Source organism: Rhamphochromis sp. 'chilingali', assembly GCF_963969265.1.
Source record: "Rhamphochromis sp. 'chilingali' genome assembly, chromosome: 2".
Classification (NCBI taxonomy): Eukaryota; Metazoa; Chordata; class Actinopteri; order Cichliformes; family Cichlidae; genus Rhamphochromis; species Rhamphochromis sp. 'chilingali'.
Genome location: NC_137930.1, coordinates 68,670,987 through 68,692,874, shown reverse-complemented (window position 1 = coordinate 68,692,874; position 21,888 = coordinate 68,670,987). Strand labels below are relative to the sequence as shown.

Here is a 21,888-nt window from a genome sequence, read left to right as displayed (position 1 = left end):
ATGCTCTGGACAGTCTCACAAGCAAACACTAATCAGAGTAAACCAAGTTATATCACAACATAAAGAGGCCTGATTAGAAGACTGAGAAGAAGAAAAATACAGATTAGATGTGAAAAGCAGGTTTTTTTGCTTTGCTGTCAGAGATAAAAATCAGGCAGTCTGGCGGTCAAATAAAGGAAGACATAAAAAACAACAATAACAAGAAACCAAAAGAAACCACAGTGTGTGGTCACTGTTTGATATTGCATGATCTTAAGTGCAAAATGATCAATGGAGAAAGAGTGACGGTATGTGTTGCTCACCAAAATATAGAACATACCACAACCCATGGGACACTAAATAACCATAGACACACATGCATGCATGCATGTGGTAGAAGACAGAGACATGAAACTCAACTAATCGTCACTTTAAATATGTGGGAGGGCTGTGACAAAGCAAGGACTTGAATGGTGACTGACCATTTTCTGCATACAGTTTTTGGGTCCCAATGATCAGTGAATCAGGTCATTTAGATAATACTCTAAAATAACTCCTGATGGGCTAAACTTGCCTTCAGGTGGCATACAAGGCTGTATACTGTGGAGCATAAATGCCACGTAGCAGTCTAAATGTTGCTCTTGTGTAAGTTCACATATTTGGACCAATGGCTGTACATAAACATACATATATACTGCATATAATGTACTGCATATATACAATCTGTGGTTTCGAGAAATTGTATTGGATCTCCTGCTAGTACAACTCGTCAGATTCGTATTTTTCCACTGCACGTAAAGGCGCCATTCACTGCGTCATCAGCACGTGTCAACGGGGTACGTAGAATTACTGCGACTGCTCTTCTCAAACAGCAACGGCGTTGTTCTCGGACGTAAATCTGGGGTCCTGTTGAGGCTAGTTGGCAGCCGGCTGTGTCTCGGCGGGAGGATGGACAGTGAAATCCAACGGGATGGGAGAGTCCTGGATCTCACCGATGATGCCTGGAGGGAAGACAGGCTGCCGTACGAAGACGTCACCATTCCTTTGGTAAATGTTAATGCTAAGGTTGACGTCAACAAGGACCAACGATTACAGGAAGCAGAAATGTTTTTGCAGGATGTTCCCGAGCAGTGCAGTTTATGAGAGGACACTCCATAATATCCAGCTTTTTACTTAATGCCAGTGACTTAGATTAGCGCTTTATTAATCCCTCGGGTGGGTTCCTCCGGGAAGTTCAGTTTCCAGTAGCAGAGCACCGACAGAAGTTGCATATTACAGAGTTCGAGTATAAAATAGAAAAGAATGAGAGGATATGAACATAAGCTTAAATATACACGTGGTTTTGGGGGGGATTTTGCTTTGGTATACTTCTCTGTCCTGTTCTCGGTTTACAGAAGATGACATGCGCATGCTTACCTGCTTTCTACTATATACACTCATTAGATACACCTTGCCAGGGTTAAAGCCTTCAGAACTTCTCTGATTTGTCATAGCGAAGATTCAACAAGATGCTGGAGACATTTCTGAGATGTTGAACCATGTTGACATGATAGCATCACGCAGTTGCTGTTGATTTGGCCGTCCACGATCCAGATCTCCTACTTGCACTACATGTGCCGTGAACACATCGTGTACAAGAAACAACAACATTTTTCCAGTCTTCTGTTCTCAAAGTTTCATGAGCCTGTGTGAATTGCGGCTTTAGTTTCCCGTTCTTAGTTGACCGGAGCAGCACCCTGTGTGGTCTTCTGCCGCCGTAGTCCATCTGCTTCATGGTGTGTTGTGCGTTCAAAGCTCTGCGTGCTTGGATTGCCTTCACCTTCCTATCAGCTTGAAACTGTCTGCACATTCTCCTCTGATCTCTAACGTCAACAACACATTTTCACCCATTTGTATGTTACCTTAAACACAAGTTACGGTTTTGTGGGAAAATCCCAGCAGATCACCAGTTTCTGATGCTGGTTTGTTGCAGAGTGAGTTGCCTGAGGCTGAGCAGGACAACGGGGGATCGACAGAGTCTGTGAAAGAGCAAGAGATGAAGTGGACAGACCTCGCCCTGCAGAGCCTACATGAGAACACACCGAGCACCGGAAGCTGAAAGACTAACACAGAATCGAACTGTACAAATAAAATGCACAGACGTGGTGCGCGCTGTGTCGGTTTTGACACACAAATGTGCCGTATCTTCTCTGCGCATTGGCCTTTTACTTGGTGGTGAACCATCCATCACTCTTATTGTAAAACATAAACATTGTTTATACTTTATGAAACTGTGATAAATGTGAGCACATAGTCCTCCTGTTTGTGTGTGCATTTATTAAACCACGGCTCTTATTTCTGCAGCGTTATAACGAGGAGCCCTGGCTTTGAACAGATCTAGTCTCCTGAGTTTGTAACAAAATCATCTCACCTTTACCCATGCAGTAATACCAGAGTTATCTTGCAGGTAGTCTGGCCACTGGATGTCGCTGTACTATAAAAGCAGCCAAATTATTGGGGGAAAAGGTTTGCTCTTATGCTTAAACATGCTTAAAACACATCGATTCAACTTTCAGTTTTCTGCTACAGTTGTGTGTAACACCAAATCTGTGCTCGTTACATTCACACCAGTAGTACTACTTAACCCTATGACACTGTTGCTAACATACAGTGTGTTATTTTGCTATGCTTTATCATTTTCATCTTCTGCCTGGGTAGTATCTAGCTAGGGCATCTGCATATTGCTGTCTCTTTCTTCTGCTTTAGACCATTGGCAGCATAATAGCCTGTTAATGTCCAGAAATGGCTCTCTGCTCTGAGCGTCCATCATCACTGTGTCTGTGCTGCTTCTGTCGTCAGCTTGCGAATCTGGTCACGGGGTCCCTTCCCCAGCAGCGCCGATGGGTGTCGGTACGAGCCTCCCAGGCGATCCCAGAGTGTGAAGTATTGTCCGTAATTGTAGTTGAAGTACAGGTGATGATCAACATGGTGAGCAGCGCCGTTAATCAGAAATATCAGCGGGCCTGGAAGGCGGTAGTCTCCATCATGGATGGAAATGGTCCAGATGTTGACGAAGACAAAGAGGGAGAGGTAAACCACCTGCAGTTTAAAATAACTCATGTCAGCTGAAGCATTTCACAGTTTGAAGACAACGGTGCACTTTCTCAGTTTCAGTGTATCAACATACACTTTGTCCAGTCACTTAGACGTTTTACTGCAGTTTAATAGCAATAACTTAATGCAGCCCTGATTTACAGCAGGGTTGTCAAACACCAGGCCTCGGGGGCCGGTGTCCTGCAGGTTGTAGATCTCACCCTGGGTCAACACACCCGAATCACATGATTAGTTTTAATACCAGGCCTCTGGAGAACTTCAAGACATGTTGAGGAGGTCATTTAGCCATTTAAATCAGCTGTTATGGATCAAGGACACGTCTAAAACCTGCAGGATCCTCGAGACCTGGAGTTGCCAACCCCTGGTTTACAGCGTGGTCCTCCTTTGACCTCAGATCGGGCATGTCAGTATTTCCTAGCAACAGCAGATGATATGCACCTTGTGGAGAGGGAAGATGAAAGGGTAGATGTGGTACGGTAAGCTCTGCAGGAAGCCATCGAGTGGGTGGAAGGCATGGCTGGCAAACGGTGTTGGTATCTTGAAGGTATGGTGCTGCTTATGTAAGTGCTGAGGGGGAGAAACACAAATGGTGTCAAGTCTGAGATTTTCTTTTAATGAGAAGATACACAAGACAAACGAAGTCAAAGCTGTGGAGTTAAAATAACTATAAGAGTAAAAGAATATTCTACATGTTTCCTTCGGCTGCTCGGTGTTTTACTGTGTGCTAAACCGAGCCTGTAACCTGTTTGGTAAAAACAACTGTGAGCATAAAAGTGCTGAGAAGCCCAAAAGGTCATGAAATCATTGTTTCATGGGTTCATTGGTGCAGGTGGACCCTTTTATTATAGGAAGCCACCCACTGACAAAGGTAACTGACTGCCTGGGGCAAGTGTAGGTTGGCAGTACAGATGCTGAAGCTCACCTTGTAAATGTTCTGATGGTGCATGGCGCGGTGAATCCAGTATATACACATGTCAGTAAAGAACAAGAAACCAGTGATGCTTACGAACAGTCGTGACCAGCCTGGAGCAGAGACATACATGAGTTTTCATTTTTGCAGACTCTTTGTGGGTTGGTTAGTTTCAGTGAGTTAATCGCACGCAGCCTTAAAGTGGACACGCTCATTCACTTCATACTTGTCCTTAGTGCAGCCACTCGCCTCTCCCTGAAAAAAGCACTTTAAATCTCATCCCTTCACTTTAAGGCAGCTGTCTTTTGATTGGCTGCCTCACAGAAGCACCCGATTGTGCTAAACACAGCTGTGCAGCTGAGATGACCATATGAGGGATATCTACTCACTATACCGTTGTTTACAGCGCTGTCTTCTTCTTTTTTCACTTAAATGACCTCGGACAAGAAAGCCTAATTTCTGCTGTTCAATACTGAAGAAATTTAAACTTCTTAAAATTATGCAAAATTGCAGAATATTTTTCAGGTTATCTGCTATAAAAAGCCAGACCAGGAAAATCTCCCTCATGTTTTTCTGTGTTTTTATTCTCAGTTACTTTCACCCAAAGGCGTCTGCTGTGATGTTCACAATTCTGATGAAGTCTCAAATTCAAATTCAAATTTTATTTGTCACGTACACAGTCATACACAGTACGATATGTAGTGAAATGCTTGGACAACTGCTCGTGACCTAAAGAAAACAAAAAAGGAAAGGCTATGAATAAGATAGGAAATAAATATGAAAAATTAAAAAGGGTAAATTTAACTAGGAAGGAATAAAATATAAATTAAGGTTGAAAATGAAATAACTGTACAACACAAATTAGAATGAAGGGTAAATTTAACTGGGAAGAATAAGATAAAGATAAATATATAAATTAAAGTTGAAAATAAAATAACTGTACAACAAAATACACAATATAGAACTATATAAGAATGTATGAAGAAATATAAATATAAATAAATATATACACAATAACAGCAGCTGTACAAGTATTAACCGGAAATGAAGAATATAGTGACCAGTGTTGTGCAAAACCAAAGTCCAGAAAGTCCAGTGTGTGTGTAAGAACCATATGTGTGGGTCAGTACTGTGTGGTGGTGTGATTGAGAGACCGTATCGCCTGCGGGAAGAAGCTCCTCCTCAGTCTCTCTGTGTTGGTCTTCAGGGAGCGGAATCGCTTTCCTGACCTCAGCAGAGAGAACAGTCTGTTGTTGGGATGGCTGAGGTCCTTCACCATCTTCCTGGCCTTGGTCCGGCACCGCCTGCTGTAGATTGAGTGCAGGTCAGGGAGCTCGGAGCGGATGGTGCGCTCAGCTGACCGCACAACCCTCTGTAGAGCTCGTCTGTCCTGCATGGTGCTGTTCCCGAACCAGGTTAAGATGTTTCCCACCAGGATGCTCTCTATGGTGCACGAGTAAAAGTTCCTGAGCACCTTGGAGGGCAGTTGGAAGTCTCTCAAGCGTCTGAGGTGGTAGAGACGCTGTCGGGCCTTTTTCACCACGGTGTTGATGTGACAGGACCATGACAGGTCCTGCGTGATGTGAACTCCGAGGTATTTGAAGCTGTCCACTCTCTCCACTGGGCACTCGTTGATGACGGGGGTCTGGTAGTTCCTCTCCTGCTTAGTGCTGAAGTCCACTATCAGCTCCTTTGTCTTACTGACGTTTAGAAGGAGGTTGTTCCTCTGGCACCAGTTCTCCAGATTCCTAATCTCCTTCAGGTAGGCCGTCTCGTTGTTATCAGAGATCAGGCCCACCACGACGGTGTCGTCAGCAAACTTGATGATGGTGGTGGAGCTGGTAGTGGCCACGCAGTCATATGTGTACAAAGAGTACAGCAGGGGGCTCAGAACACACCCCTGGGGGGCTCCAGTGCTGAGAGTGGTGGAGGCTGAGACATGTCCGCCCATCCTTACTGCCTGTGGTCTGCCAGTTAGGAAGTTGGAGATCCACTGACACATAGATGAGCTGAGTCCCAGATGCTCCAGCTTGGTGGTGAGTGTGGAGGGAATTATGGTGTTAATGGTCTCATGTGTATCAGTGCTGATAAATGATCAGAATTATAATATTTCTGACTGTCTGAGGCTAAGTTGAATCGAATCAGGACTTTGAGAACCAGAATCGAATGGATTATAGAAATCAGTGATGATACCCAGCCCTAGTGAGCAGCCTGGGCCCGACAGAGTGGATGTAGCTGTAATAAGAAAAGATGAAAAGAACTATTGATAACTTTTTTGTTAAGTTAAGGCCTGATCCGTCTGAAATTCATAGCCAGCTCTGACACGGTGTCATCAATCTTTGAATGCTGAAAAAGCAGCAGTGTGTCCAGAAAACACATTATATGCTGCAATAAATGCCCGAGTGTCCCCTCTAACACTGCCTGTCAGCACCAGACAGCAGCAAACAGGTCGTCAGAGGAGCCGAGATGATGATTAAGTTTAACATTTTCTACAATATTGACAAAGCACTTTAAGCACAAGTTTGTTAGTTAATAATTTAGAAATGAATATTGTCTGTATGGACTCCCCCCCAAAGAAAGTGCACATGTAAAACTGCGGTGTTAAGCGATGCGGTTGAAAAATTTGAGTGCGCCTAACTTTTGTGCCGATGCGCCTAAATTTTTAAAGTTAGGCGTACCGGTGCGCCCATGGCAAGAGGTTAGTCTAGAGCCCTGATATATATGCCTGCATATATTGTGCTATTCTTGTGTATTGTCTGTCTTTTTTACTGTTTGTTTATAATGGAGCACTGTAATGAAAAATAATTTCCCCCAGGGATCAATAAAGTATTCTGATTTGAGCCTTTAGCCATATATAAGCATTTTAACAGTACATTCATTAAATACAGTAGGCTCACTTGGAGAATCTCATTTTTAGTTTTACATTAACTGGAGCGAACATGAATCGTGTGCTATAATATGTAAATAACCGTTTTCTCACCCAGGGAGTTTTCACTGACGCTGTCATGAAGTTTGCTGTGTCCTCTGACTTCCCAGAAGAAAAGCACCACGGTGGGAAAACTCATCCAGAAGATGGAGACTGTTCCCAGCTGGATCTCCTTTCTTACTTGATGCTGTTAGTGAAGCAAATGCACAAAGTTGGGGTTTAGGACAACCTTGGTTTGGAAATGGTACCAAAGCTGGCTATCCATCCACTGGCCTACCTCAATAAACTGCGGATGCTTCATGAGCACATGGTCAAACACATAGTAGAAATTAAGAGCACCAAAAACCAGGTAAACCAGCAGAGCTCCCACGTTGGTTACCACCCACAGGCTGATAATCTGGCGCACAGCCCAGCTCTCAGGCCATGAGACCGGGTAAATGTAAGGAGTGAAGAAGTAACAGTCAGCTATGTCCAGCACATGATCCATGGCAGCCTGTGAAGACAGTAAATGATGTCCCGTAGTGCTCTTAGCATACATGAGAGAAAGCAAACCAATCACAGCCCGCTTTGCTAAAATTAGGTGGAGTGGAAACGTTATTATGTTTTAGCGAGAATTGAATAGCCTAAGCTCTGTGGTGTGCACGGCACACACTCAGGGCTGCTTCAGCCAGAGCTTTGAAACTGGATAATCTGTATCATTGCTGCTCTGTCAGAGAGCACATGTACACATTTCACATTTAAGTGCATGAAATACTGCAAAAGGAGCAACAATAATAAGACAGTGAAATATAAGTTTGTGCTGGTACAAAATCCAACACTGCCCCTGCGAGGCCGATGCATAAAACACTCAGCTGTTCACTTTTAAATCTTTTATTTGAACTTTTTCGTTACGTACCTGCTCCCCGCGTCCCTGCATGACTACAGAAGTGCTCTCAAGCTTGTTTCTATAGTAATCGAAAAGCTGTTCTGGATCTGTTTGGTTCAACATGAATCATGAGCATTTCTCACACCTACTCACCCTCTTCACTCAGTGACTGAAAACAAACCGTTGTTTAGTGCACCTACTGCAGCTTCATCTCAGCGGTCAGTTTAAGAAAATCCACCTCAACTTTCCAGGTTTTATCTCATTACTATTTAAAAATTATTATTAGTGAAGCGTTTATTGCTGAATTCATCATTTGTGCTGCACTGACCTGCTTGAGGATGGGCTCTGTCACCAGATTAGAAAGAACCTTCCTAGAAAGTTGATGAGTGCTCACTCCTCCTCTCACAGTCTGTCCAACAGCAGATCATCTGGAACAGAGAACACGTGGCCCATACGGAAAACTGCTCCGCTGCTAACATGGGTTTACCGTGCAATAGGCCGCCGTCTCCACAAACTGCAAGAGAAGCTCCGGTTTTCTTTCTTTTTTCTTTTTTTTTTGCGAGGTAGTTGACACCGTGTGCTCAGTGGATGCCTGTCCAGGTGGAACAAGATCCCAGCATGCTCAGCAAATAACTCAGAGCTCAGCGGCAGGAGCGCTCCTCAGCTGACACCATTTTCTCACAATATCTGTGCTCATTGAATTAAATATTATATATATATTCTACACAGTTGTGAAAAGTGCATTGTAGCAACTCAGCTGTATTATCTCAGTTTTAATGCAAAATAAAATCCCTTGCAATGGTCAGCATGTCATTTTTGCGTGTGTGTAGTGGATGTACCCTGTCCCATGCTGGGCTTGGAAGGATCAAATATAGCAGCTCAGCTGTCTGCCCTGTACACACACACACACACACAGAGTTAAGAGAAGCGAGTCTTGCTGGGAGCATGCCTAACACTTTGTTAGAATATCCCATCAGTGTAAAGTATAGTCTGTCTGTCGGCATTACTGACCTTTGACATAAACACACATCTTGGTGGACAGAACATGCAGACAGTCACTGAGTATGAAATTTAAGACAGCGTAATCACTTCTCAGAATGAGCAGAGCAACACTTGCAAAGAGGCTCTGACCAGGACAGGGGATGTTGTTATGCCACTTCCACACTTTCCTCTCCTACAACTGCTCGTTAACGTGTGTCCATCACATTAAGTCAGGCATTCTAGTTCAAATAGAGCACGTAAGGCCACCTGTGCCATTTGAATTTGGGTTGTTGGTATCTGCCTTTAAATATTTTAACACCAGTTACTTGCACTTGCAGCTGAGTTGTTTCATATTATGCATTCTTGTCCACCAGTAGATACACGTGTAACTGTCTCCCTCTAGCGCTCCCGGACTGAAACAGCACCTTCAGGGAGTAATGGACAGTTCTCACATCCAGGGTCCAAAATGAATCATGTACAAAAACAGGAACTACTGCATATTTATCCAAGCAGTGTATTCATAAAGGATGTATGACAGGTTATTTACATGTAAGGTGGAGCTTTTTTCTTCTCTCTTGTTTTACTTTGTGTCACGTTTGCTGTTAAAATGCTGGCTTTTCATAAAACATGGCTAAAATTTCAAATAATGAAAATGTTCTGCTCCTGGCTCTATATCATGTGGCGGGGGTGGCAGAGCAGGTCAGCCACTAATCAGAAGGTCAGTGGATCCCAGGCTGCCTCCTGACTACATGCCAAATATCCTTGGGCAAGATACTAACCCCATGTTTGTCTACTGGTGGTGGTCAGAGGGCCCGGTGGCACCTGTGTCCGGCAGCCTCGCCTCTGTCAGTGCGCCCCAGGGTGGCTGTGGCTGCAATGTAGCTGCCATCACCAGTGTGTGAATGTGTGTGTGAATGGGTGGATGACTGGATGTAGTGTGAAGCGCTTTGGGGTCCTTAAGGACTAGAAAAGCGCTATACAAATACAGGCCATTTACCACATCATGTTTCAGTGAGGGGATGGCCTTATTTTGATGACATGACTATATTGATGGTGTGATCTCAGTCACACAGCTGTGGCTAGGAGAACAAAAATCCCTAAAAGCAGCTGTTCAAAACTTCTGCTTGTAAGAAGCAGCCAATCAAAAGGACGTAGGCCAAACAGAGGCGGAGTTATAACAGCTTGTTTCAGACAGTGGCTGAAACACTGCACTGCTGCACTGACATTTTTAAACCGTAAATAATGCAAACGTGTTTTTCAGTGGCAGTGTTTCATTTAAGGGTTAACAAAACATGTATGACCCAGCATGGCGTAGTCTTGGGGTCCTGGGAGAGAGAAGGACGTCTGTTAAGTCTAATTGTTGAATGTTGTCATTGGGCTTCTTAAATTTGTAAGTCTGAGTTCAAGACATTCCTTTGATCCTGACCACCTCTCCAGCCACTCTGTGCTGGGGGAGGTTTTATTGTAGAAGAAGCTTCTGTTGTAAGCTTCCTGCTTTTATGACCCTTTTGGTCAGCAGGAGGTCACACACACACACACACACACACACACACACACACACACACACACACACACACACACACACACACATTCTTGCACATGCATATACGTGCTTACACATACACACATATAGTGCCTTGTCTTAGAAGGGGGTTTTACAGAGGGAGGTGCTTGTGCTGTGATGTGTATTGTAACAGTTTGTCAATAAATAGCTGTGAGGGAAGCTGCTCTTGGAAGGATTTTGGGCTGGAGACAGGAGCGTGGGCTCCAAGAGCTGGTTCTTGACCAAAGCGTCCCTCGTTAGCGAGTGAAAAACCGCTTGAAGATGTTCTGTTGTGTCTTGTTTTCTTCATGATGAATAAGTCTCTAAACTAGCCGGGCTTGTGGAAACACAGACCCAACAACGTCATTCATCCTCACAATCACACAGTGACCAGTTTAGAATCACCAGTTAAACCAACAAACCTGTGTTTGGACTTTGCTGCTAATCACTGCACCAACATGTAACACTGCATCCCAGACAGAAGCATTCAATTTGTTCCAAGTCCTATAAAGTGTCCTCTGTCCCCAGAGACATTTTGGTCTGATGACTCTAAATGAAAAGTTGTGCAGGCACAGAAGGTTGTGTGAACATAGCTGGGACTCCACTAGAGTCCAAGAAAACAAAAAGAAACGGGGGAAAGCACAGTAGTTCCCCTCTCTGTTTTCACCAATGTTTTTGGACAGTCAGCTCAGGTAATTGAGTTATTTAAAGTGTCTTCTTCTTCTTGATTTGTAGGTCTGTGTTAGCAGACCGGAGTACTCTGCCCCCTCCCCAACCCTGGATGAACGATAGGAAATGGATGGACTGAATCTAATTGCAGTATTATTATATTATGACCGATTTTTCCCCTCATAATTGCCATTTTCAGCTGCTTCGCTAAGAAGAGTAGCACTCATCTCTAAAGCTCGTTTCGCTCGTCGCTCCCTGCGGTTTACATCGGCTGACACACTCTTTCTAGAAACTACATGTTAATGGACAAACACTCCAGTGACTGTGTCGAGTGCAGTGAATGATGCTGCCTTCACGCTCCCGTCATGGAAAACCTAAGAATTGTAAATACAGATCGTCTTTATAGACAAATAGACATAAAAAACTAAGCAACCAAGTGCGAAGCATCCAGGATTACGGAAGCCGAGATTAATTTTGTTCTGTTCTATTGTACTCACACATACCGACAAAGCACTTCTTTTAAAGCTCGCCTATTCTGTTTGATTCTTTATTGTTGCGCACCGATGTTTCCCCACGGATATTTTATGCGTTGTGCGATTTTGGTGTTTAATTTCTTGTAAGACTGCTATTATTAAAAAAATATATATTGTGTAACAACAATGCACAACAATTTTCTCTGTCCTCTGTGGGGAGACGCGACGTCTCACGTGCCATATGCACACGGCTCGCTGCTGAATCCGGTATTTCCGATAGCACACGGTACGTGAACGCAGCATATTACAATAGCCTGTTTGCTTCGGTTTGCTCACGAGCGGCCGGGTGCAGCTCGACACCGACGGCAGACAGACGCCAGCTGGTTTGCACCGTGTGCACAGCGCCAGAAACACCCCGTGTTCTCCGCTGCAGTTGTTCAACAACATGATGACTATATTATTTTTATTATAAAAAAAAATGAGCAAAACTGAGGAGTCACACGATATATTACATGTGTTATTATTTTTTTTAATGAGCGGTTAGATTTGGATTTAGGATATTTAATGTGGATGTTTACTCCCATGAAATGATCGCACTGTCAAAATAATACCGGCATAGAGTGTATTAGTTTCAATTAATCAAGTATGAGGTTAAGTTTGTTATGAAAATACTGAACGGAAATGTTTTCTGTGAAGAATCTTCGCAGATGCTGAAGAGTTTTTTTGTAATTTTTAAAATAATAGTGTTGGTGATCATTCGTGCGCCCATCCACCCAACATCCTCTCATATTAGCTCCAAATGGTTAATATGAGAGTCACTTCCATCCATATAAAACTAAGACGTTCTGATTGGAGACCCGCACTTCATGTAGCCCATTCTACATGAATCAGTGTTGGTGAGCGTTTGTGACCGTGTGTTCACATCTCCGTGTAGCCTGAAGATGTTCTCCTCTGTTTAAATACATGAATTAATTGCATGCTTGAATTTCTCCAGGAGTTGACATTCTTATATAATGTTCAGGCAGCAGGCCATAGATCTGGCTATGAGGATCTCTCTGTTCCCGCTGCTGAAAGGTTGGACCATGCCGTGTGCACAAACCTCTTTGTAATCATTAACCACGTGATTGCGTGTAGCTTGACAGGCGTGTTTTGCACTCGGCTCTGTTGTTCCCAGGACGCTATAAAACAGCCACTCCTACACCGTCATTCACAACATTCACTCAAGTCCCGAAGACACGAGAGCAACGCCAGCATCACTCTGAACGAGCCATCAACTGAGAAATGGACCCCTGCGAGTGCGCCAAGAGTGAGTATTCCTGCCGCTGTTTAACAAGGCTATTTAATGCGCTGCTTGTTACCAGCGGACCACATGAAACTCAACTGACTTTTATGTGCAGCTGGAACCTGCAACTGCGGAGGATCCTGCACGTGCACAAAGTGCTCATGCAAGAGCTGTAAGAAGAGTAAGTCTAACACCTCACAGCACAGCAAACAGTAATCTGTCGACCTGTTAATGTTACGCTCCTGTTTATCTTCCCAACATGCATAGTGTGAAGATTGTGTCTTATAGTCATGCGCCATTTCTTCAAAATTCCGCATTTGATGCCATTAAAAAAAACAAAATGCGCAGCGGCTCGAATTGCTTTAGTGAGATCTGTAGTTTTCTTTGTGTTCTGTCAGTAATGATGTCTGTCACTGCAGGCTGCTGCGACTGCTGCCCATCCGGCTGCAGCAAATGCGCCTCTGGCTGCGTGTGCAAAGGGAAGACGTGCGACACCAGCTGCTGCCAGTGAGGAGTCTGCAGCATCAGCTCTCTGCTGAAATTATGGAGTCATTTATTTGCCACTAATCATAAATTTACACGTCCACGAAATGGTGACGGATGATTTTGTACTTGTCTTTGGGTGTCTGAAATAAACATGTTTATTGACGCTATGACCTGTCTGGTGTATTAATTCAGCTGATGTCAGTGCATCATTTCACTCGGGTCACGCTCTGTGGTACTTTGTGTAATGCTGGAATCTTCATCTTGGAATAAGGACTAAAGTTAAATTGACTCATGATTGCTACTAAACTGTGTGGCCCACTTAAAAGGCTCTTGCAGGGATGCAAAGAAACTGTTCTCCAATCTAAAGTTGGAAGTCCAAATGCATTAGCTGGCGTATTAGCATTTGGAAAACTGAAGTTGTAACTTGAACTGAACAAAAGCTGCTATAAAATTAGTCCAGAACTGTTACACGTGGCTGTGAGCCAGCAGACTGAAAATGTCTGCCCCGTTTAACCAGAAATGGAATTTAAACTTATTAGCCCGTTTGCCTAGTTGAATGGGGTGGGGGCAAATACGTAATATCCTTTTTGCAGGCTCTTGATCCTTTGTCTTTCCCCTCACCTCCAATCATGGCCTGTTACGTGCTGGCTCAAAGAGGATCCTCCTCTGCTCTGTTACTGTAGCCCAAGGGTGGACCGGTGTCCTGCAGGTTTTAGATGTCCTTGATCCAACACAGCTGACTTAAATGACCCCCACAACGTGAGGCCTGGTAATGAACTGAACATTTGATTCAGGTGTGTTGACCCAGGGTGAGATCTGAAACCTGCAGGACACCTGCCCTGGAGGTGCTTGCAAAGAGCACTATTGTTGTGAGGTAGTGTTACATACATACATACGTTTAATCTGTAATAAAGTTGTATTTCTTGGTTTGGGGTTGTAATAAAATTATTTATTTTGAGTTTCGCGGAACGATCTGTGAAGGCGGAACAAATATTCGGCACTTGGGTTTCTCGCGGGAACAATATCGTCGGTGCACACAGGAACTATTGCGTTGTTTCTATTTTCTGGGCAAGTTTGGCTGTAGCGGTGTTTCTGATCCCGTCCTGGTAGTAAAATACACCCACGCGTGTGAACATGCCGAAGGTGGTTTCCAGGAGCGTCGTGTGCTCGGACACCAGAGACCGGGAGGAGTACGACGACGGAGAGAAGCCCCTCCACGTCTACTACTGCCTGTGCGGCCAGATGGTTCTGGTCCTGGACTGCCAGCTGGAGAAGCTGCCCATGAGACCCCGGGACAAAGCCCGGGTGATCGACGCCGCCAAACACGCTCACAAGTTCTGCAACGTGGAGGAGGACGAAAACACGTACATCAAGAGAGCCGAGGGTATCGAGAGGCAGTACCGCAAGAAGTGCGGCAAATGCGGCCTGCTGCTCTTCTACCAGCACCAGGAGAAGAACAACCCGGCCACCTTCATCGTGGACGGGGCCGTGGTCAAGTTCGGGCAGGGCTTCGGCAACACCAGCGTCTACAGCCAGAAGCAGCCCGAGGCTCCCAAGAAAGTCCGAGTGATGATGACTAAGCGGACCAAAGACATGGGCAAGTTCAGCTCCGTCACCGTCTCCACCATCGACGAGGAGGAGGAGGAGATCGAGGCCAGGGAGGTGGCGGACTCCTATGCCCAGAATGCCAAAGTGATCGAGAAGCAGCTGGAGAGGAAGGGCATGAGCAAGAGGAGGCTGCAGGAGCTGGCTGAGCTGGAGGCCAAGAAGGCCAAGATGAAGGGCACTCTCATTGATAATCAGTTCAAATAGTTGGAGTCTGAGGAGACTCTGCCTGGGACTCGGTGTACAGGACTGATGAGTGTAGCGGTCGTATCATAAGAATGTGATCTGGCCTTTAAATTAGTTTGTCATAATGTTTTGTACATACAGGAAAAGACAAAATAAACATTTTTTGTTGTTGGTATTTTTTAAAAAGTGTTTTGTTGTTGTCGTTATCACCAGCAGAGTGCTTTAAACCTCACAGAAGGCTTCGGCTGTTTGAAAGAGTCAGCCCACACGAGGGGGAAAACTTTATTAGCAACAGCTCAATGAACGGAAGCCTGTAGGTAAAGTTGTCACCATCAGTTTTGAGTTGTGTATAATTCAAACCAAATATTTAATTAAATGTAATTTTAAAGCTACAAACACATCAGAACAAACATCGTTAGTTTTTTTATTGTATTATTTTCTTTCGCTCATTTTTATTTGAGCCAGTGAAACTTTTCAGGTTGGACCTGGCAGCAGGTTAGTAACATGATTAGGCACAAAAAGAGGTCATTCCAGAGAGACTGAAGATAGAGAAGAGGGTTCACTACTCTCAGACTTGTGTGTTCAGAATGGGTGAAACATTTAGGAACAACATTGCCAAGAATCTGGGAAAATCTTTGTAGTCAGTCTAGGTCAAATATGATGATTATCCAACTTGTTATCAGTGCATAGTTCAAAAGAAAGCATCTGTCCATCTATTTTTGATTCTAGTAATAATAATAAGTTGACTACTAGTAAAAAAGAAATAAATGATATTTTTACTAAATATTATCAGGAGCTGTACACTTCTAATGGACTGGTGGAGGAACAGAGGCTGTCAGATTTCTTCTCTTCTATTAAAATTCCCAGCCTGTCGGAAGATCAAAGAAGTATATTAGAAGGTAAGATTACATTAATTGAAGTTAAGCAGGCAATCGGCAGCCTTAGAGTGGGTAAATCTCCAGGTAATGATGGATTTCCATCAGATTTTTATAAGGTGTTTGTGGACGAACTAGCTCCAAGACTACTGTCGGTATATCAAGATGCGTTTCAAAGAGGGAGACTACCGTTTAGTATGCGATCGGCAGTGATCACGTTATTACATAAAAAAGGGAAAGACCCACAGCATTGTGGGAATTATCGCCCAATTTCATTAATTAATGTGGATGAAAAAATTATTTCTAAGATATTAGCTTTTAGGCTTGAAAAAGTTCTTCCGTATTTGGTGCATAGGGAACAGGTCGGTTTTGTGAAAAATAGAAGCTCTGCGGATAATCTACGTAGGTTATTGCATATACTCTGGAAGAGCAGGACTAAGCTAGACCCTGTCGTTGCCTTCTCTTTGGATGCAGAGAAAGCTTTTGATAAAGTTGAGTATCCTTTTCTGTTTCATACCTTGAAGAGATTTGGTTTCGGTCCCTTTTTTAGGCAGTGGATTCAGGTGGTATACACAGATCCAATGGCTACAGTTATTACCAATGGGATAATGTCACCCTCATTTTCGTTAAGTCGGGGTACTAGACAAGGTTCACCCTTATCACCTCTCATTTTTGCTCTGTTTTTGGAGCCTTTAGCCATAGCTTTACGTGAATGTAAGAAAATTAGAGGGGTGGATTTGGGTCAAGAAGAACATAAAACTTTTTTGTATGCAGATGATATTTTACTGATTTCAACTAACCCAGAACAGGCCGTTCCTGCAATTTCCTCAATTATTGATTCTTTCTCTGTAATCTCTGGATACACTATAAATTGGTCTAAGTCTGAAGCTATGCCTATTTCTAAATTGTGTCCGCCCGTTATGAGGAGTTCATGGCATTTCAAGTGGAAGCCCGAGGGTCTGACTTATTTGGGGATTAAATTGACCCCTGGTTTAGACAACATAATGAAAGTAAATATTTCCCCAGTGATTCAAAACATCCGTTCGCTGTTGCAGAATTGGGTTAAAATAAATCTGTCCCTTTTGGGCAGAATTAATTTGGTGAAGATGATTATTGCCCCTAAACTTCAGTACTTTCTTCACATGTTACCGATAGCAGTCCCACATAATTTGCTAAAGCTTTATAATACATGTGTAGAGGGTTTTGTGTGGGCAGGTAAAAAGCCATTGTTCAATCGGTCTAAATTATATGCTGCTAAAGAGAGTGGTGGGTTGGCATTGTCTAAGATGGTCTGGTATCATTACGCTTTCTCCCTCTCTCAGTTAGTTAAGATACATAATTCCTCTACTGATAAGCCATCATGGGTTGGGATTGAGGAAAGTCTTGTGGCCCCTTCGTCTTTAGAGGCCTTCCTTACTCAGAAGGGTAGGCCAGTACCGTTTAAAGATCCAGTACTGTCTTTCATGCAAGAGACCTGGCTTAGAGCTCACCAATATACCAACAGCAGCCCTTATCTCACCGCTAGAGCCTCTATTTGGTATAATAAGAAGGTATTAATAGGGAAGAAACCGGTCTGGTGGGAGGCCTGGGCTAGGACAGGTATTAATCAGATGGGGGACCTATTTGGGCAGACTGGCATGAAATCGTTTGCAGAAATCAGACGAGAATTCAATTTGGATCCAAGGGAAATTTGGAGGTTTTTTCAAATAAGACATTGTATTAAAGCCATTTTGAAAAATAATCTAGACCCTCCATCTAGTGTTCAGAAGATGTTTGCAACCCCTGACAATAACAGAATCAGGGCATCTAAATTTTATGGGAGCTTCAGAGAGGCACATGCTCCCAGTTTGGGGGGACTGAGGCGGTGTTGGGAGAAAGATCTGGGTATCCAGATCTCAGAGGACAGTTGGAAGATGCTGATCTCATCATGGTATGTTTGCTCACCTGAAACACAGTCTCAACTTATCCAGTACAAGTTGCTTCACAGAAACTATTGGACACCCAGTAAATTAGTCAGGTTGAAGCTCGTAGATAAGGACATTTGTTGGAAATGTCAGCAGGAAGTCGGGACTCTAGTTCATATGTTGTATACATGTCGGAAAAATGATTATTTGTGGGATGGGATCATCAACTTGGTCAATGATATTTTTAAACTTAATCTTTCTAAATCTCCAGCTATATGCGTCCTGGGCCTACTACCTGACGATAACATTCTCTCAAAAAAACAGAGATTGTGGATGCGTCTGGCTTTTATAACTGGTTGCAGGGTAATTCTTAGGCATTGGAAGTCATCCAGCCCCTGTTCTTTCAAGGAATGGACCGAACAAATGTCTAGGATGGCATCATATGAACGGGTTATGTATAGAATGAAGGGAAGAGAAGATATTTTTGAGCAGGTCTGGGGTCCCTTTTTGCGGTACATTGACAATGTCTCTTAGACATTATGATAAATGGTCTCTTAGAGGGATATTTCATGTGTCATTGGTATTTTGGTTGTTGCCTTTTTTTTTTTTTTTTTTTTTTGCACCAGGGGGTTTTACCCTTATTCGTTTTTGTTTTTGCTGATGTTTTCCAGGAGGCGGTGTATTATTTTGTTTCTCCTGGGTTTTATTTATTTTATTTATTTATTTATTTATGTAATTTTTTTTTTTTTTTTTTTTTTTTTTTTTTTTTTTTTTTGTTTGTTAGTGTGTTGTTTGTTTGCTTGTCTTAGTTTGTTTGTTTGTTTAGAAATGGACAGAGAACTGACAGTATGATTATTGCAGTTGTATATTTATTTATTAATGTTTCTGTCCATCCAAAAATATTAATAAAAAACAAAAAAAAAAAAACAAAACAAAAGAAAGCATCTGTAAAGCTGTGGGAGTGTCCAACTCCAGGCCTCGAGGGCCGGTGTCCAGCAGCTTTCATATGTGTCCTTGATCCAACACAGCTGATTCAAATGGTTAAATGGCCTCCTCAGCATGTCTTGAAGTTCTCCAGAGGCTGGTAATGAACTAATCATGTGATTCGGGTGTGTTGACCCAGGGTGAGATCTAAAACCTGCAGGACACCGGCCCTCGAGGCCTGGAGTTCCCCACCCCTGGATTAGAGCATTCTTCCAAACTCTTCAGGAGAGTTCCTTAAATATCTGATCCCACAGAGGAAATGATTGTGTTGCAGCAGTAGGATAAAAAAATAAATAACAGAGTTAAATTAAAGTTCCACAGGCACATGGGGAAGGCCATAAGCTGACAGATCTTTATTTATAAAACAGGATAAAAAGAAAATAAATACAAGGTATAAAGAAAAGTAAGACTGACACTGGGCAATAAAGACATGCAGACTGCATTCAAAAATACAGAAATATAAATATGGAGCAGGTCTGTGGACCTGTCACAGAAAGGCTCTGCTGTCTGTGTGGTGTGGAGCGTGTAAAGCAGGGGTGGGGAACTCCAGGCCTCCAGTGCCGGTGTCCTGCAGGTTTTAGATCGCACCCTGGGTCAACACACCTGAATCAAATGATTAGTTCATTACCAGGCCTCTGGAGAACTTCAAGAAATGCTGAGGAGTCATTTAGCCCTTTAAATCAGCTGTGATGAATCATGGACACATCTAAAACCTCCAGGACACCGGCACTCGAGGCCTGGGGTTGCCTACCCCTGGTGTAAAGTTTGGTGACTTCTGTCTCTTACTGACTGACACGCCTCCAGATTCTGACCAATGATGGTTCGTGTCTTATGAAGCAGCTTGTTAATACACCATGGCTCCACGATTCAGGTGGTAAACTGACAACAAACGAGGCCTTGAACTGTTGAGGAGCCCAAATGCTAAAAAAAGATCCTGTGATTAATGAGAAGATAGAATAACTGGGGCAGTGTCCGACCAGCACACCAGACTCAATGTAGGCCACAAAATACAAGACAAATTAGGAGAACAATGAGTCGCCTGGACTGGATCTCAACGTCACTGACAGAAGAGCCAAAGTATTTGTGGCTTTGGATGCTGATGGTAATGAAAACAAACAGCTTCAAAATAAATTGGAGACACAACTAAAACCAATAACTTGGCTACATTTGCACTTTTCTTCTGTGGTACAAACTGTTGTTACTGAGATCCAACACAGTATGCTTATCATTTTTATGCTTACTGTGATCTTTGTCACTGATCAATGTGAACTGGGTCTTTTTTCATTTGTCCTCACTGGTTGTTTTTCTCTCTCACATGTGAGTTTTTCCAGTCACGAGGTTAACTGATGATCCCTGGGACCAGCGGAAGACTCGGCATAGCTTCCAGATTTCTGTACTTTTGTATTCAAGAGTAATGCAATCCCTGTGCCTCACTTTCTGTGTCTGCTTTTTGTTGTATAATAGGATCATACATATTGTATTATATAACAAAGTAGCTCAAGGCGACTGTGCGCCACATGACCAGATTTCTCCTGATGAAGCCACAGACTGCAGCTTGGAAGCAGGTGTGGATCACCCATCTGATCTTTGTGATTTAACCTGAAGCCAGTGGTTTTGTCCCAAGGCAGCAGCAAAATTGAGATAAATAAAAATCAAATGATGTCAATAGAGTTTAAATGTATGCCTGTTCCCCACAGACAACAGCTGAATCTTGAGACTATGTAAGACAGGGATAACAATTTAATTTTACACAATGGGTCACATGTAGCCTTTAAGTGAGCTGGACCAGTGACACTTTGCTTTCTGTCACTGTACAAACGTTTAACTGCACATCGAATTCATGAGATATCTTAACTGAGGTTTCAACTGCGTGTCTTGTTATTTTTTATTTGATAAAGGACTGCTGCTGCAGCAAATGACTGAAACTTGTCAACATGACTCTATGAGCAAAAGTCTACCTGCCTCTATGCCCACATAGAGGTAGTTCAACTCCATATGAATAGACTGGTTCTTATATAGCACCTTTCTAACTGAGTACTCATAGCACTTTACACATATTGCCTCATTCACCCATTCATACACTGTTCATGTACTCTTTTTCTATCCTTCTCCTACACAAATTCTATCACATTCATGCAAGCAGCTTGGGGTTAGTATCTTGCCCAAGGATATTTTTCACACAGGCTAAAGCAACCTTCCAAATTAGTAGGTGACCTGCTCTACCTCCTGAGCCACAGCCACCCCAAGTAAGCATTACAGTAACAAAACAAGCATTTTAATACTGAAACTTTTGACAAAGAATACTTCTAAAAGCGAGAACAGCTTTTCATACTGTACACGTTTCTGCCTATATTTAGAAGAGTTATCCTACTACTTAGTGTTATAATAACAATAATAATAATAATAATGATGATGATGATAATAAATTATGACAGTAGGTGACGATATGCTTCGTTAATATTTGAAACTAGAGAAGAAGAAGAACTTCCTAACATATGCTGCTCTCTCCTTACATCTGGATAAGAAAATTAGTAAAGATATTGACCGTATGCTCTTTAATTTTATATGGAAAAACCGTACGCATTATATTAGAAAAACTGTTGTGATGAATAAGTACGAATCAGGTGGGCTTAACGTCTTAGACTTTTCTACTTTAAATAACACTTTCAAAATTAATTGGGCTAAACATTTTCTTAAAAACCCTACCTCTATCTGGAACTTTATACCATATTATATTTTCTCTCGTTTTGGTGGCTTTAATTTTGTTTTAAATTGTAATTACAATGTTGAGAAACTCCCTGTAAAGCTTTCATCCTTCCATAAGCAGGTCCTCTTAGCGTGGACCCTCATTTATAAACACAACTTCTCACCTCACAAATACCTTATCTGGAACAACAGAGATATTTTATATAAAAATAAATCACTTTTCCTGGAAACTTGGATCCAAAATGGGATCCTGTTGGTGGCTCAGCTGGTTAATAGAGAGGGACAACTACTTACTTACAACGACTTTATTGCACTATATAATTTTCCAATCAGTGTTCAGGAATTCTCAATGGTGCTTGGTGCCATACCCTCAGGGACTTTAATGTTATATAAAAACACTGACAGCTCGATCTCTACCTCA

General features: G+C 42.8%; 4 protein-coding genes across 4 annotated transcripts; 3 read left to right on the top strand and 1 right to left on the bottom strand.

Annotated features, from left to right (window-relative positions):
• Positions 1–819: 819 nt before the first annotated feature.
• On the top strand, positions 820–2,153 carry anapc13 (anaphase promoting complex subunit 13). Its single transcript, XM_080874515.1, has 2 exons — positions 820–1,026; positions 1,952–2,153. Exons 1-2 carry the CDS (start codon positions 928–930, stop codon positions 2,075–2,077), a joined length of 225 nt encoding a protein of 74 aa, XP_080730641.1. The 5' UTR covers positions 820–927; the 3' UTR covers positions 2,078–2,153.
• Positions 2,112–8,574, bottom strand: LOC308391769 (lathosterol oxidase-like). Its single transcript, XM_080874511.1, has 5 exons — positions 7,186–8,574; positions 6,963–7,095; positions 3,995–4,095; positions 3,511–3,639; positions 2,112–3,057 (listed from the first exon to the last, which is right to left on the bottom strand). The coding sequence occupies exons 1-5, from the start codon at positions 7,444–7,446 to the stop codon at positions 2,788–2,790; spliced, it is 894 nt and encodes a 297-aa protein (XP_080730637.1). The 5' UTR covers positions 7,447–8,574; the 3' UTR covers positions 2,112–2,787.
• Positions 8,575–12,607: 4,033 nt separating this feature from the next.
• On the top strand, positions 12,608–13,374 carry mt2 (metallothionein 2). The gene is made up of 3 exons (XM_080875298.1): positions 12,608–12,745; positions 12,837–12,902; positions 13,141–13,374. Exons 1-3 carry the CDS (start codon positions 12,721–12,723, stop codon positions 13,230–13,232), a joined length of 183 nt encoding a protein of 60 aa, XP_080731424.1. The 5' UTR covers positions 12,608–12,720; the 3' UTR covers positions 13,233–13,374.
• An 850-nt stretch (positions 13,375–14,224) lies between these two features.
• steep1 (STING1 ER exit protein 1) lies at positions 14,225–15,398 on the top strand. The gene has a single exon (XM_080874627.1). It carries the CDS (start codon positions 14,342–14,344, stop codon positions 15,017–15,019), a length of 678 nt encoding a protein of 225 aa, XP_080730753.1. The 5' UTR covers positions 14,225–14,341; the 3' UTR covers positions 15,020–15,398.
• Positions 15,399–21,888: the final 6,490 nt, after the last annotated feature.

Excerpts from the sequence above, each read along its gene's own strand:
- anapc13 (XM_080874515.1), top strand. The coding sequence starts at position 928 with ATGGACAGTGAAATCCAACGGGATGGGAGAGTCCTGGATCTCACCGAT. Across the intron at positions 1,027-1,951 it reads AAGACGTCACCATTCCTTTG|AGTGAGTTGCCTGAGGCTGA; the intron begins GTAAATGTTAAT and ends GGTTTGTTGCAG.
- LOC308391769 (XM_080874511.1), bottom strand. The coding sequence starts at position 7,446 with ATGTATGCTAAGAGCACTACGGGACATCATTTACTGTCTTCACAGGCT. Across the intron at positions 7,096-7,185 it reads AGCATCCGCAGTTTATTGAG|CATCAAGTAAGAAAGGAGAT; the intron begins GTAGGCCAGTGG and ends CTTCACTAACAG. Across the intron at positions 3,058-3,510 it reads TCATCTTCCCTCTCCACAAG|GTGGTTTACCTCTCCCTCTT; the intron begins GTGCATATCATC and ends TTTAAACTGCAG.
- mt2 (XM_080875298.1), top strand. The coding sequence starts at position 12,721 with ATGGACCCCTGCGAGTGCGCCAAGA. Across the intron at positions 12,746-12,836 it reads CCCCTGCGAGTGCGCCAAGA|CTGGAACCTGCAACTGCGGA; the intron begins GTGAGTATTCCT and ends TTTTATGTGCAG. Across the intron at positions 12,903-13,140 it reads ATGCAAGAGCTGTAAGAAGA|GCTGCTGCGACTGCTGCCCA; the intron begins GTAAGTCTAACA and ends CTGTCACTGCAG.
- steep1 (XM_080874627.1), top strand. The coding sequence starts at position 14,342 with ATGCCGAAGGTGGTTTCCAGGAGCGTCGTGTGCTCGGACACCAGAGAC.